The sequence below is a fragment of the Boleophthalmus pectinirostris genome, unplaced genomic scaffold, assembly GCF_026225935.1.
Source record: "Boleophthalmus pectinirostris isolate CB_2022bp ecotype Guang Dong unplaced genomic scaffold, ASM2622593v1 HiC_scaffold_16, whole genome shotgun sequence".
Classification (NCBI taxonomy): domain Eukaryota; kingdom Metazoa; phylum Chordata; class Actinopteri; order Gobiiformes; family Gobiidae; genus Boleophthalmus; species Boleophthalmus pectinirostris.
In genome coordinates this window covers 1,168,327-1,183,477 of record NW_026571095.1, presented here as the reverse complement: position 1 = coordinate 1,183,477, position 15,151 = coordinate 1,168,327, and the positions used below count along the sequence as shown (strand labels likewise).

General features: G+C 42.7%; 1 protein-coding gene across 1 annotated transcript in view; it reads left to right on the top strand.

Moving 5' to 3' along the window:
* The window catches only part of atp1a2a (ATPase Na+/K+ transporting subunit alpha 2a), a 350,773-nt gene that overhangs the window by 91,683 nt on the left and 243,939 nt on the right, over window positions 1-15,151 (top strand). The window contains exon 7 of the mRNA XM_055151513.1: window positions 6,323-6,440. Coding sequence (XP_055007488.1) covers window positions 6,323-6,440 — 118 coding nt within the window. The remainder of the gene's footprint in view (window positions 1-6,322; window positions 6,441-15,151) is intronic.

The following is a 15,151-nucleotide window of genomic DNA, read 5'->3' as shown; positions in this document are numbered from 1 at the left end:
GCCAAAGCCAACATGTTTCAACCAAACTGATCTTCATCAGGGCTTAGTTTGATTCCACAGTATGACTTTAATTATGATCTATTTTGCATTTATTCAGTTACAGATATTTTCATTGCTGGAAAAACATGCACTCTTACTGTAACCTGACCTATGACTTGGCCTGGTGGTGCCAACTTGCTTGTCTCCGTGCCGATAAAAAGGTTTAGCCCATACTGTGGAATAGGGATGGGCATGACTAGTCGATTAATCGATAATTGATCATTAAGAATTTCATCGATTACGTTCATTTTCATCAACAAACCGAATGTAGGTTGCTGTGCGTAGCGTGACCAAACAGGGGTCCAGATATGTACCTCTCTGCACTCAGAAGGAGCGAGACACAAACAGTCGGTCAGTCTGCAACGTACCAAAGCACAAATGTGTATTTAACGATGACTTGTACAAGAAATTCCACGTTTTCCGTTCCCGTTGGGACAAGTGTGAGGCCATGTGCACAGTGAACAAAGCAGCACATATGTTTCAGTGTCCAGTGGGAAAAAGTTTTGCCAGGTGAGAGTCGCGCAATGTCGATGACGAGTCCCAACCTCCCACCCCCCGTACGGTGTCCTGGTTTTGACAAAGGCAAATCTGGTCACACTAACCTGTATTCCACTGAGTCATGTCTTTCAATCCGACAGAAGTTGAAGCACAAGAGCATTTTTTTCCCCCTTCACTTAGTTTATGCAAATTAGCCATGCAGTTTTAAGTTTTGTTTCTGTGAGAGTTGCGCAAAACTGAATTAAACACTTTATAATGTCAAACGGGCTGATGTGGCTCTAGAGTGGTTACGGTTTATATGTCGTAAAGTTGATTTTATTTATGCAGATTAGTAGTGCAGATAGTAATAATAATGATGATACATTTTAATATAAAAAATGTTAATGATTAATCGATAATCGATTGTTAATTCTCTCGACGATCAATTAAGAAAATTTAATCGAATGCCCATCCCTACTGTGGAATATTCTAGAGCAGCTTTTATAATATAATGCTAAGTTCAGACTGCAGCCTGAAGTGACTCAAATCCGATTTTTTGGCCCCTTTGTTCCTGTATCTGTATCTTTTAATGACAGTCTGAATGACACAGATCTGATTTTTTTCAAATGTGACCCAGGCCACTTGGATATGTGCTCCTGAAACCAATACATATCCGATTTTTTGACATGCGACTTCAGTCTGAACGGCCAAAGTGCATTCATCCCATCTATAACTCACAAATGTAAACTAACGTTCTTTTCGTCAGACGAAAATATTGTCTGAACTCCGTGTTGGTGCAGCAGAGAAGCACGTATCAATCCCACCACTCTGCGACTCCACACGTTTCTTTCTACAGATGTCGCTGCCACTGCCCCACAAAACGCCACTGCCCAAAACCTCGTCCTCCTTCTCAATCTCCTCCTTAAAACCAATCATCTGTACATGTTCTGGCCCCGCGACGACAGCAACTTTAAAATCTCCAGATGTTTGATGCTGCCTCCACATGTAGGCGACTTCCGTAAACACTGAGCACGCTCGATGCATTTGGGGAGTTTAAAGTTCACACTGGAGATCACATACAAGACGCATTTAACTGGAAATGTGAACGACCTCGCGAAAAAATCCGAATTGAGCTTTAAGCCCTGCAATATGAACGTAACCAAACTCTTCTGGGTCAAAACAAATGGAACTTTATAACATGAAAACTTGTCAGCAGACTCGTTGTAGCTGGTGTGATTTTCAGATAGAGAGGTTTAGATTAGTAAAGTTCATCCTCTCTGAACCCCAGAAGTGTTGAGGTCCTTTAACATGAACGCTCCACAGCTCACAGTCTGTAATCTCACTGTGATTCAAGCAATCAAACTCTACATCGACTCTAAACACACGCAGACTGTTATTATTATACGATTACTCTGAACCATTTGTGCAGATAAATGCATTTGATGGTCTTATATTATGGAAAAGTTTTGCTCTAAGTTATGTTATAATGCTGTTACCTCCTCAAAAACACACCTGGAGTTGTTTTGTTTCATTCACACATGTTCTCAGTCGTCCAGGTAGAATCCACGGTGAGGAGAAATTTCAGTTTGTCGACTGGACAAAAGTTAGTTTGGTTGAAGACGTTTTGCAGCTCATCCAAGCTACGACTCCAGGTTGAGGTCTTCAGGAAGCCCACACACTCGGACCAGTACCTGCTTTTTGATTCTCATCACCCACTGCAACACAAACTTGGAGTTATTCAGACATTACAACACAGAGCTCAAGTGGTGCCTACAAGCAGAGAGGGAAAGGAGAAAGAAGAACAACATGTGCAGAAAGCCCTCGTGTTTGCAGATATCCAAAATGGGCCTTCACCAAAACCAAGAGAACTAAAAAACAGGACAACGGAGAATCAGAACCCAGGAGAAAGGGGGGAACTATTCCCTACATGGCTGGTGTTTCTGAAAAACTACAGAGGATTTTCAGACAACATGAGATCCTGGTCTAATTCAAACCTACGAACAATCTAAGACAGAAACTGATCCACCCAAAGGACAAAACACTGAGCCACAAACAAAGCAATGTGCTCTACTCCATTCAGAGCAGTGAGGACTGCAGTGAACGCTACACTGGAGAAACTAAACAGACACTTCACAACAGGATGTACCAACACAGACGAGAGAGCAGCAGTGGACCTCAGTCTGCTGTACATCTCCACCTAAGAGCCACGGGCCTCTCATTTGAGGACAGCGAGGTACAGATTTTAGCCAGAGAAAAGAATTGGTTTGAGAGGGAAGTGAAAGAAGTCATTTTTGTTAAGAAACAGAATCCTTCTCTAAACAGAAATGGAGACTCAGACACCATCTGTCTCCTATTTACAACTCCATCCTCAAACCTAAATCAAAACAAACAAGAAAACAGGCCAGAGTCTGGTCCAGAGGTGTGGAAGCTCCATTATGGCCGTGATTGTTCTGCTAATTAGACCCCCACACCCTGTACAGGTCAATATGCCGAACTAACAAACAGAAACTGTAAACAAGTGTGTGTGTTAGTTTCAGTTATTTAGCTCCTCCCTGCAGATATAAGGAAGTGTCCACCAGCGTCTGACCAGAACTGAAGAAGCAGCTTGGATGAGCTGCGAAACGTCTTCAACCAAACTAACTTTTGTCCAGTCGACAAACTGAATTTTCTCCTCTTCATTCACACATGTTTGAGTAACTCTTAATTATTACCATATTTTCTGCACTATTAGTTGCTCTGGATTATAAAACGCACTGTCATTGAATGATCTATTTTCGAACTTTTTTCACAAATAAACCGCGTGGGACTTTAAAGGAAACACAACAGTGTGATGGGTGAGTGGTTTTGTTTGTTTGTTGCGTTCACGGTGACTCTGGGCTTTGTTCAGTTGTGGCGTGTAGGGAGGGTGTGTCTGGGACCAACGGATTGTCGGCGTGTTCGCAGTGACTCAGTTGTTCAGTTGTGTCTAGAAGTGGCACATTGCACTCGCTTTTTCAGTTCGTTCCTCCGTTCCGTTCCTCGTCGGTGTGGAGTGATGAGTGTGTCTGTGGGTGTGTTTCGCTGTGTGGTCTCTGTCTGCTCTGTGTGTGTTTGTGTGTTCTGCAGGTGGTGCGGCTTTGTAGTTTACCGAAGTCGTACTGGGACACCTGAGTGAATTTGTGTATTGGCAGTGTTGGGGAGTAACAGATTACATGTACTGGAGTTACATAATCAGAGTACAAATTATGAGTAACTGTATTCAGTTACAGTTACTGTTTCCATGAGTGGTAATTGGATTACAGTTACTTTGTTGAAATAAATGGATTACACAGCGGTATTTTACTGTTTTCACTTTTTGGGCTAAACCAGGACTAAACCAGGATTAAAATCAGGACTAAAAACAGGACTAAACTAGGTCTAAAACCAGGACTAAACTGGAACTAAAACCAGGAAACTAAACCAGACTAAAACAGGACTAAACTAAATAGAACTAAAACCAGGACTAAACTAGAACTAAAACCAGGACTAAACTAGAACTAAAACCAGGACTAAAACTAAGAACTAAAACCAGGACTAAAACAAGGAATAAACCAGGACTAAAACCAGGACTAAATTAGAACTAAAACCAGGACTAAAACCAGGACTAAACCAGGACTAAAACCAGGACTAAAACCAGGACTAAAACCAGGACTAAAACCAGGACTAAAACCAGGACTAAAACCAGGACTAAAACCAGGACTAAAACCAGGACTAAAACCAGGACTAAAACCAGGACTAAACCTAAACCAGGACTAAACCAGGACTAAACCAGGACTAAAACTAGGACTAAACCATAGGACTAAACCAGGACTAAACCAGGACTAAAACCAGGACTAAAACCAGGACTTAAACCAGGACTCTAAACCAGGTCTAAACCAGGTCTGAAAGCAGGACTAAACCAGGACTAAACCAGGACTAAACCAGGTCTATACAACATGACACTAACAGTAGGTGGACATACTTTACGGCAGCAGTGATCTCATATAGAAATCATTTCTCTATTAATAATATTTTAAATCTGGTTAAGGAAAGATTGGGCTTTTTAATTGTCTTTTAGCAGATAAAACGTGTTTTATCGGAGCACTTCCTGTATTACCTGGTTTGTGAATGAAACAAAACACAACTGCAGGTCTGTCTGTGATGAGGAAACAACATTTTAACATAGATCAGACAGTATGTGTGTTCAACAAAACTGCGAGAAATCTAAACACACATGAATAATTATTACTCTTTAATTATTCTGAACCATGTGTCCAGAAAAGTACAGATAGATGTTTTTTAGAATCAGCTCCGTGACTCTGTGCTTTCTTTTTGTGTCTTTACTAAACGAGGATCTCTTCAGTTGTGGTTTCAGTTCACGGCCACATCACAGCTGCTCTCGTAAACACGCACACATAACTTTTATTTGTGTCTCTCTCTCTCTCTCTCTTCTCTTCTCTTCTCTCTCTCTGTCTGACCTCCTTTTCTATCTCATTCTCATCTTCTTCTCGCCCTCTTTCCCCCTCACCTCTCCCTCCTGTTCTCCCCTCTTTTTCTCTCCCTCTCTCCGTCCTCCCTCTTCTTCCTTTCGCATGTCTTTCTCTTTTTCTCCCTCACTTTCTCTCTCTCTGTCGTTCTCCTTTCTCTCTCTCTCTCCCCCTCTATCCTCCTTTTGCTCTCTCCCTCACTCTTTCACTCTCTCTTTCTCTTCTTCTCCTCTGTCCCTCCCCCTCTCTCTCGCTTTCTCTTCTCCTTCCCCATTCCTCTCCTTCACTCCTCTCACTCTCTCTCTCTCGCTCTTCCTTTCTCTTCATCCTTCTCCTCTCTCCTTTGTCCCCTCCCCCTCTCTGTTCTCTCCTTCTTTCTCTGTCCCTCCCTCTATCCTCCTTTTGCTCTCTCCTTCTCTCCCTCCCTCTCGCTTTCACTTTCTCTCTCTCCTTCTCCTCTGTCCACCACTCTCTCCCTCCCTTTATCTCTCTTCCTCCCTTTCCTCTGCCCCCGTTCTCCCCTCACCCCTCTCTGTTCTCGCCCTCTCTCTCCCTCTCCTCTGTCTCCTCCCCCTCTCTGTTTTCTCCTTCTCTCTCTATCCCTCCCTCTCCTCTGCCCCCCGTTGTCTCCCCTCTCCCTCCCTCCCTCCCTCCCTATTTCTCTCTCTCTCTCCTGTCTCCTCCCCCTCTCTGTTCTCTCCTCTCCTCTCTCTCTCTTTCCTCTCTCTCTCTCTCCTGTCTCCTCCCTCTCTGTTCTCTCTCTCCCTCCCTCCTCTTTCTCCCTCTCCTCTGCCTCCTCCCCCTCTCTCTTCTCTCCTCTCCTCTCTCTCTCCCTCTGTCTTCCTCTCTCTTTCTCTCCCTCTCTCTCTGTCCCCTCCCCCTCTCTGTTCTCTCCTTCTCTCTCTATCCTTTCCTCTCCTCTGCCCCCCGTTCTCTCCTCTCTCTCCCTCCCTCTTCCTCTCCTCTTCCTCCCTCTCCTCTCCCTCTTTCTCTCTCTGTCTCCTCCCCCTCTCTGTACTCTCCTCTATCTCCCTTCCTCCCTTTTCCTCTTTCTCCTCTGTCCACCCCTCTATTCCTCCCTCTCCTTTGCCCCCCCGTTCTCTCTCTGTCTCTCTCCCTCCCTCTTTCACTCTCCTCTGTCTCCTCCCCCTCTCTATTCTCTCCTCTCTCCCTCTCCTCTATCCCTCACCCGTCTCTGTTCTGTCCTTCTCTCCTTTCTCTCTCTTCTCTTCTCTCTCCCTCCCTCTTCCTCTCCTCTATCCCTCCATCTCTCTCCTCTCTCTCTCCTCCGTCTCTCTGTCTGTTTGTGTCTGTGTGTGCAGGTGGATAACTCCTCCCTGACGGGCGAGTCGGAGCCTCAGACCCGCTCTCCAGACTTCACCCATGAGAACCCTCTGGAGACCAGGAACATCTGCTTCTTCTCCACCAACTGCGTGGAGGGTCAGTGAGGCACGGCTGCACTGAGGGCTCCCATGGGTGCTGTGGGTGCCGCGGGTGGACATCTGGACACTGCACTACTCCACAGCACCCATGGCAGGACAGAAGGGGCGGGTTTTAAAGGCCCTGTACGTGATTTTCCCATAAATCTGAGCAAAATGCGCCTCGCCCCAATTCAGATATATTTAATAATCAGCTGCTGACGTTAAAACTATGTCCTCTGTGAACTGTCCGAGTCTAATTCTAAAGACTTATACTGTCCACGTTTACATGATGCTTTTAAATTCCAAATGAATTATTATGAACATGAATATGAATAGTTTCCTTTCAGTCGACATGCAAATAATAATTCTGAATTGAGATTTGAGGAAAACACATTCAAATTGCCTTTATTTAATAGGTGGGTTTCAAGTGACGTCACAGGGCGAAATCAGATGGAGGGCAGGAAGTGAACGGACGGGAGGAAGATATTAACAGTGTTGGGAAGGTGACTTTTAAAATGTATTCCCCTACAGATTACAGATTACATCCCCCAAAATGTAGTTTGTACCGTAATCCATTAAATTACTTAAAGTGAGTAACGTAATCTGATTACTTTGGATTACTTGATATTGTCAGGCTTTTTAAAACTACATGAATGTAACAACCACATCCTGAAAATTCTTGTTTGTTCTCTTCAAAGTGGTTGTTGAGCGTAAGACTCCATGAAGAGGCTTTTGTTTGGTGTAGAGAAGCAAAGACGAGGATCTGAACATAAGATGTTTTGTCTGTAAAAAAAAATAAAAAGCCCCTTAACCATATTAAAAATATTATTGATAGAGAAATGATTTCTGTATGAGATCACTGCTGCTTTAAATTATGTCCACCTACTGTTAGTGTCATATTGTTTAGACCTGGTTCAGTCCTGGTTTAGTCCTGCTTTTAGTCCTGCTTTTAGTCCGGGTTAGTCCTGGTTTAGTCTTGGTTTTAGTCCTGGTTTAGTCCTGGTTTTTAGTCCTGGTTTAGTCCTGGTTTAGTCTTGGTTTTAGTCCTGGTTTAGTCCTGGTTTTAGTCCTGGTTAGTCCTGGTTTAGACCTGGTTTTAGTCCTGGTTCAGTCCTGGTTTAGTCCTGCTTTTAGTCCTGGTTTAAACCTGGTTTAGTCCTGGTTTAGTCTTGGTTTTAGTCCTGGTTTAGTCCTGGTTTAGTCCTGGTTTAGTCCTTGGTTTAGTCTTGGTTTAGTCCTGTTTTAGTCCTGGTTTAGTCCTGGTTTAGTCCTTTAGTCTTGGTTTTAGTCCTGGTTTAGTTCTGGTTTTAGTCTTGGTTTTAGTCCTGGTTTAGTCTTGGTTTAGTCCTGGTTTAGTCCTGGTTTAGTCCTGGTTTAGTCTTGTTTTAGTCCTGGTTTAACTGGTTTAGTCTGTTAGTCTGGTTTAGTCGGTTTAGTCCTGGTTTAGTCCTGGTTTAGTCTTTGGTTTTAGTCCTGGTTTAGTTCTGGTTTAGTCTTGGTTTTAGTCCTGGTTTAGTCCTGGTTTAGTCTTGGTTTTAGTCCTGGTTTAGTTCTGGTTTAGTCTTGGTTTAAGTGAAAACAGTAAAATACCGCCATGTAATCCAATTATTTTAACAAAGTAACTGTAATCCAATTACCACTCATTGAAACTGAATACAGTTACTCATCATTTGGACTCTGATTACGTAACTCCAGTACATGTAATCTGTTACTCCCCAACACTGGCTATTAAACACTGTTGTGTCTTTGTCTGGAAAATGCTGAAGTGTTGTGTAGTTTACGGCTGTGCCAATCGTTCTAACCGAGAGAAGGAAAAGTGATTTTTTTTTAGAGAACCGAAGATAGTCGTCCACAAAGGTCAGAAATGGAAAAAGCTGACAGAACAACGCCGTAAAAAGTGGATTACAAACCTACGTTTACGGTCGGGAGGAGCAGAATCTGCAAATCATTATCGACCAGTGTTGGGAAGGTGACTTTTAAAATGTAATCCCCTACAGATTACAGATTACATCCCCCAAAATGTAGTTTGTAACTTAATCCATTAAATTACTTAAAGTGAGTAATGTAATCTGAATACTTTGGATTACTTGATTTGCTGTAGAGAAGCAAAGACGAGGAAATTTTCACGTAAGAAGTTTTGTCTGATAAAAGAAATAAAAAAGCCCAGACTTTACTGAACCAAATTAAAAAATATTATTGATAGAAGAAGATAAGACACGGTCCACGCAGCAGGATTTAGTCCTGTTAAATCCTGTTTTAGTCCTGGTTTAGACCTGGTTTTAATCCTGGTTTGGACCTGGTTTGGTCCTGGTTTAGACCTGGTTTTACCTGGTTTAGACCTGGTTTGGTCCTGGTTTAGACCTGGTTTAGACCTGGTTTGGACCTGGTTTAGACCTGGTTTAGTCTGGTTTTAGACCTGGTTTGGTCCTGGTTTGGACCTGTTTAGACCTGGTTTTAGTCCTGGTTTGGAAGACCTGGTTTAGATCTGGTTTTAGTCCTGGTTTAGACCTGGTTTTCCTGGTTTAGACCTGGTTTTAGACCTGGTTTAGACCTGGTTTGGTCCTGGTTTAGACCTGGTTTTACCTGGTTTAGCCTGGTTTGGTCCTGGTTTAGACCTGGTTAGACCTGGTTTTAGACCTGGTTTAGACCTGGTTTTAGTGGTTTAGACCTGGTTTGTACCTGGTTTAGACCTGGTTTTAGTCCTGGTTTGGACCTGGTTTAGACCTGGTTTTCGTCCTGTTTAGTCCCCGTTTAGTCCTGGTTTAGTTCTAGTTTAGACTTAGTTTAGACCTGGTTTTAGTCCTGGTTTGGACCTGGTTTAGTGTCCGGCAATGAGTGGAAGTACCAAAAAAAAAAGAAAAAAAAGTGAAAACAGGAAAATCCCTCTGTGTAATCCATTTATTTCAACAAAGTAACTGTAATCCAATTACCACTCACTGAAACAGTAACTGTAACTGAATACAGTTACTCATAATTTGTACTCTGATTACGTAACTCCGGTACATGTAATCTGTTACTCCCCAACACTGTTAACGACTAACGGCGAACGACGTTTGTTGACATTAAATAGTTGGGATCGATCAGTTACTGCCGATACAGTTTTTCCCATCACAGTTTATACACATAAAATAAGAAACACTCACCCCGACGAAGACCAAACCATAATCATCATTTAGGCGTTTTGCACCGAGGTTGAGGACCCATCCACTGACAAAAGAAGTTATAAGCCTCCAAACTTTTGTACACCTTCATCTGTTGTCTGATTTAGAATGACGTAATGTCCACTGCCTCGATTGTCGGCAAATCTGTTACTTCGGTCGAAAATTCACTCATTTTTACATTTGTCGACTAACTGCTCGTACCTTTACCTTGTTACTGGCTCTAAATCCTGACAATAAGAACTCTTCTCCATATCTGTGTTCTCCAGAGCCGTGTTTGTTTGTCGTGTTTGTCTTCACTTCCTGCCCTCCACCTGAAATCCGTGCGTCATCGTGATCACGTGACTGAAACCCTCCTATTCTGCTCTGATTGGACAGGAGGAGCGCAAACGTATTTACGTCAACCGAAAGAAAACACACACTTCAGCTGCTACCGGCTTTTTTGTCATCTCAGTTTGTCGTTTAGCCTGATTCATCAGCCACGATGTGAAACCGTCTGACCTCGCAGCATTAGAATTTGTTTGCTCGATGGTAGGCAGGTACTTTTTTATTTTAACCAATCGCTGCTATTTGGTCGTGACGTATGTAATGCACCGGAACGCTCAGTGGTGTCCGAGTCATTACAGGCACAACAAACAAAGCAGAGAGTGAACATGTCTGTCAGTGATCATCGTTGTTTCTGCGAGATGAACTTGCACATTAAAGGTGCAATAAAAAATGTAAAGTTTTTATTTGACAAAGTCCAAAGGAGGATAGAGTATGAAGTCTGCTATCACAACTCGGGTTAGTTCAGCTTTTCACTGATTGGCCGGTGCGAGGTCTACAACTTCCGGGGTTCTTGCAAACCATCTAGTGTATTCTGATTCCTGACCTAGTAGCTGGAGAGAAATTGAATTGCTAATTGTCGTTATGCCACGGACACAAACATGATCCAAACTTTTTTCGCAGTCGTTCCGATGATAATTGCGCAGCAGCTGGAGAATTCTGTCATCACGCTTTATGTCAGCTGAGGAGGAGGAAGAAGACAAACTGAGTGTGAGGCTGCTCTACCTCAACCCACTCCCACATCCTGCTCACAAATCCAAAGAGACGTGGATGAAAGTCCAAAGCCAGGACTGGTGGAGCGAGGAATAAATTAATTCGGCTTTAAAATCGGAATAAACCACCCACTTAATTTGGAATTTGGAATGGAAGTAATACCAAATAATAATTTTCAATAGGAATTACGTGGTCTTTACATGGTCTTTTTAAAGTGGAATTGATTTTTATTCAGAGTTTAATCCTTTTTATTCAGAATTAAAGCTCTCATGTAAACGTGTCAGATAATCAGGAAGTGCGTGCTAGCATGCATAGACTTTAATAATCCACAAGGGAAATGATTTAAACACAGTAGCTCACACATCACAATATATTAAGAAGAAAGAGCAACGATATAAAAGTCTATAGCCGTTTTTGGTCCCGGTCCGCCCCTGAGGGTGAGTAATTACAGGGTTCCCACAACCATGGAAATCCTGGGAAAGTCACTGAAATTGAAAATGTAATTTCCCAGGCCTGTAAAAGTCATGGAATTCTGTAAATTCAATGAAAGTTTTGGAAAAGTCATGGAATTTATTATCTCTTTAAATTCTCATGAGGCTATTCTGATTATTTCTGAACGTCTGAGCCTTTTGTTTGAACGAGACGACAGTAAATGCACTGACAGGATTTTGAGTGTTAAAAATCTCTAGTCATGGAAAACCTTTGAAATTTAGTCAGTGAAATAGAGTGGGAAACCTGTAATTAGGAAGCTCAGAATGCAGAAGATAAGCGAGGAATGATTTTAGACCAGTTCTAGTTCACTTTTTTTTTTAACTTTTATTGCCACAAATCAAATCACATCAACACTGTCCTGAGACCGGGCCTTCTCACAGTTTATATATTCACTTTTTTGCCCCTTCTCTCTCCCCACTCCCCCCTCTAGAAGAAGAAAGAGAGAAAAAAAAACCTAAAATTTGCAAAAACAAATTAAAAAAATTAAAACCAAAACATAAAGAATAAGGCATATTAGGGCATACATGTCTTATTTCAAAAAGTCAGTAATTGGGCTCCATTTCTTTTCAAAAGCTGCCACCTTGAGCTGTAGTTGAGCCGTTAACAGTTCCATTGTATAAACTTGTCTGATTTTTGATCTCCACTGTTCAACGGTCGGTATTTCAGGTTTCAGCCAGTAGATCGTGATCATTTTTCTTGCAGTCAACAGAAGAAGATGCAGCAGAAAGCACTGATCATGAGAGAGACCGTCAGGGAATATGTCAAGCAGAAATACCTTTGGGTCCATCAACAGGTCCACAGCCAATATATTTTGTAGAACATCTTTAACATTAATCCAAAAACCTTTTATATTGGGGCAGTCCCAAAATATGTGAGTCTGGTCGCCCACAAGTCCACACCTCCTCCAACATTTATCACTAACACTACATTTTGAAATAAAAGTTTTGAGCGGGGTTCTAAAAAATCTTAATTTGACCTTCCAGTCAAACTCCTTCCAAATCTGACTTCCCAGCCCTTTATGACAACCAGAACAAACACCCTCCCAGGTATCATCATCCAAAGTCACATTCATTTCCATTTCCCATTGTTGTTTTATATGATTTGTATTATCAGACACGTCTATTAACAATTTTTGGTAAATCTTGCTCACTTGCTTTTCCAATACACCAGAGTTTTCAAGTAGATCACAAAAATATTTCTCAATATTTGTTGGGTCTCTTCTGATATAATCCCAGTCCTTATGTTTCATAATATAATTTCTTAACTGCAAGTACCTGTAATGGTCACTGGGAGATAAGTTCTAGTTCACATTTTTAAAACGGTAAAAGCAGGTGAGCTTAGAGACCACGGCGGAGTTTTTCCATGACTACAAAGCTAACAACAATTGGCATGCTAACGTGGACTTCCTGATTATCGGACAATAAAGTGCTTTCTAATGTGGACAGAACACAGTGGACTTTATTTGAACCCAAAGCTGCTTATCCAATATATGAGTATATCTGTACTGAGGCACATTCTGCGCAAATACACGGGAAAGAGTTCAGGTACAGTGCCTTTAATCGCTCTATTGACTTTCCCTTTATAAAGATTTCAGCTCCGACTTATTTTTCAAGATTGACAAATTCACTTAATTCTCCGGAGCAGAAACCCTCTCACCGTGCGGCCTGAATACTGAACACTTCTGTCTCGTTATTTATTCTTAACGTAAAGTCGTCCGTCAATCAACAAAGCCCCTTTTGACCAGTGAGGATGAAACGGCGTGGGGGTATAGGACCACTCGCTCGCTCTGTCAGCCGCTCCGCTCAGATGTTCAGATTAAAACTGTCAATGCCGCGTCCATATTTAAATCATCTGCGTCGTCACAGATCTTTCCTGGCTGTAGATCTGAAGAGGAGCACAGACCGGATCAAGATTAAGAAGGAATGAATTATCAAAATGCGTTAAGTTAAAGTAATGAAATATGTAAGAAATATATCAGCAATGAAGCATGAAAGAGATGATCTTAAAGTCATCCACCAGTAATCAAAACAGAGAGGAGATTTTATACCGAGGTCCCCACTTCCTCTGTCCACACCTCGAGCCAGAACCAAACACCAGCGTCCAATCACACTCCGCGGATCATGTACTCGTTCATTTGTTTTTCAATATAAAACCAAAAATAAGAACATGAAAAAACAACAGATTTCTTCATTATTTGTCTCCAAAATCAAAATGGAAAAAAAAAGAAAAGATAACGATTCAGTTTTTTCGATTTTGAGTTGAAATGAATAATGGAAGAAAAAAAAAGGATAACGGCCGATGCTGGATTTTTGTGCTGCATACAGACCGGAACCACACCAGGACTGAGACTGGGACCAGACCAGGACTGAGACCAGGACTGAGACCGGAACCACACCAGGACTGAGACCAGGACTGAGACCGGGACTGAGACCGGGACTGAGACCGGGACTGAGATCGGGACCAGACTGGGACTGAGAACATGACTGAGACCGGGACCAGACCAGGACCAGGACCAGACTGTGCTTGAGACCAGGACTGAGACTGGGACCAGACCAGGACTGAGACCAGGACTGAGACCAGGACTGAGACCAGGACTGAGACCAGGACTGAGACCAGGACTGAGACCGGGACCAGACTGGGACTGAGAATATGACTGAGACCGGGACCAGACCAGGACCAGGACCAGACTGTGCTTGAGACCAGGACTGAGACTGGGACCAGACCAGGACCAGACCAGGACCCAGACTTGGACTCAAACTGGGACAAGACCGGGGCTGAGACCGAGACCAGACTGGGACTGAGAACATGACTCAGGCTGGGACCGGACCAGGACCAGACTGTGCTTGAGACCAGGACTGAGACCGGGACCAGACCAGGACCCAGACTTGGACTCAAACTGGGACCAGACCGGGACTGAGACCGAAACTAGACCAGGACCAGAACGTGCTTGAGACTGGAACTGAGACCGGAACTGAGACCGGGACCAGATCAGGACCAGACCAGGACCTAGACTTGGACTCAAACTGGGACCAGACCGGGACTGAGACCGGAACTGAGACCGGGACCAGACCAGGACCAGACCAGGACCTAGACTTGGACTCAAACTGGGACCAGACCGGGACTGAGACCGGAACTGAGACCGGGACCAGACCAGGACCAGACTGGGACCAGACAAGGACCAGACCGTGAATGAAACCAAGACTGAGACCAAGACTGAGACCGGGACCGGGACTGAGACTGGGACCAGACCAGGACTGAAAACGGTTTGCTGCATGCTGTTTATGTTGTGACAGCGCTCTGAAGGGGGACTGACTTAGCACTTTCTTTTTTTAAATGTACTTTTTATTGAAAAGCAGATTACACGTTGCAATGTGCAGAATGAAATCACAAGTTCTTGCTTTTACTTTTTTTGTTTACATAATCAAACTCGGAACAGGTTGGGGAGCCAGGGAACGTCTTTCACAATTTAACAAAACACTGCAAATATGAAGTAGTTTTACATCAAGTCTTTACAAACTCTGTCCATTTAGACCACATCTTGTAAATAAATCCAGCTGCACTTTTTGTAGAAATGAAACCTTTTCCACTGTGTAGATTTCTTGCAGAATATCAGTCCAGTTCTCTTCATTTTTTTTTTTTAACATATACAGCTCAGAACAGGTTGGGGAGCCAGGGAACCTCAAATATGAAGTACTTTTACACGAAGTCTGATCTCACCGCCTTTACAAACTCTCTTTATTTTATTTAGACCACATTTTCTCCAGCTGCACTTTTTGTGAATTCAAGATTACATTTTTTTTTACATATACAAACTCAGAACAGGTTGGGGAGCCAGGGAACGTTTTTCACAATTTAACAAAACACTGCAAATATGAAGTAGTTTTACATCAAGTCTTTCCAAACTCTGTCCATTTAGACCACATCTCCAGTCCTGTCCAGCTGCACTTTTTGTAAAAATGAAACCTTTGCATTGTATAAATCTCTTGCACAATATTAATCCAGTTCTTGAAAATGTCCAAATTCTAACATTGTGATTTAAAAT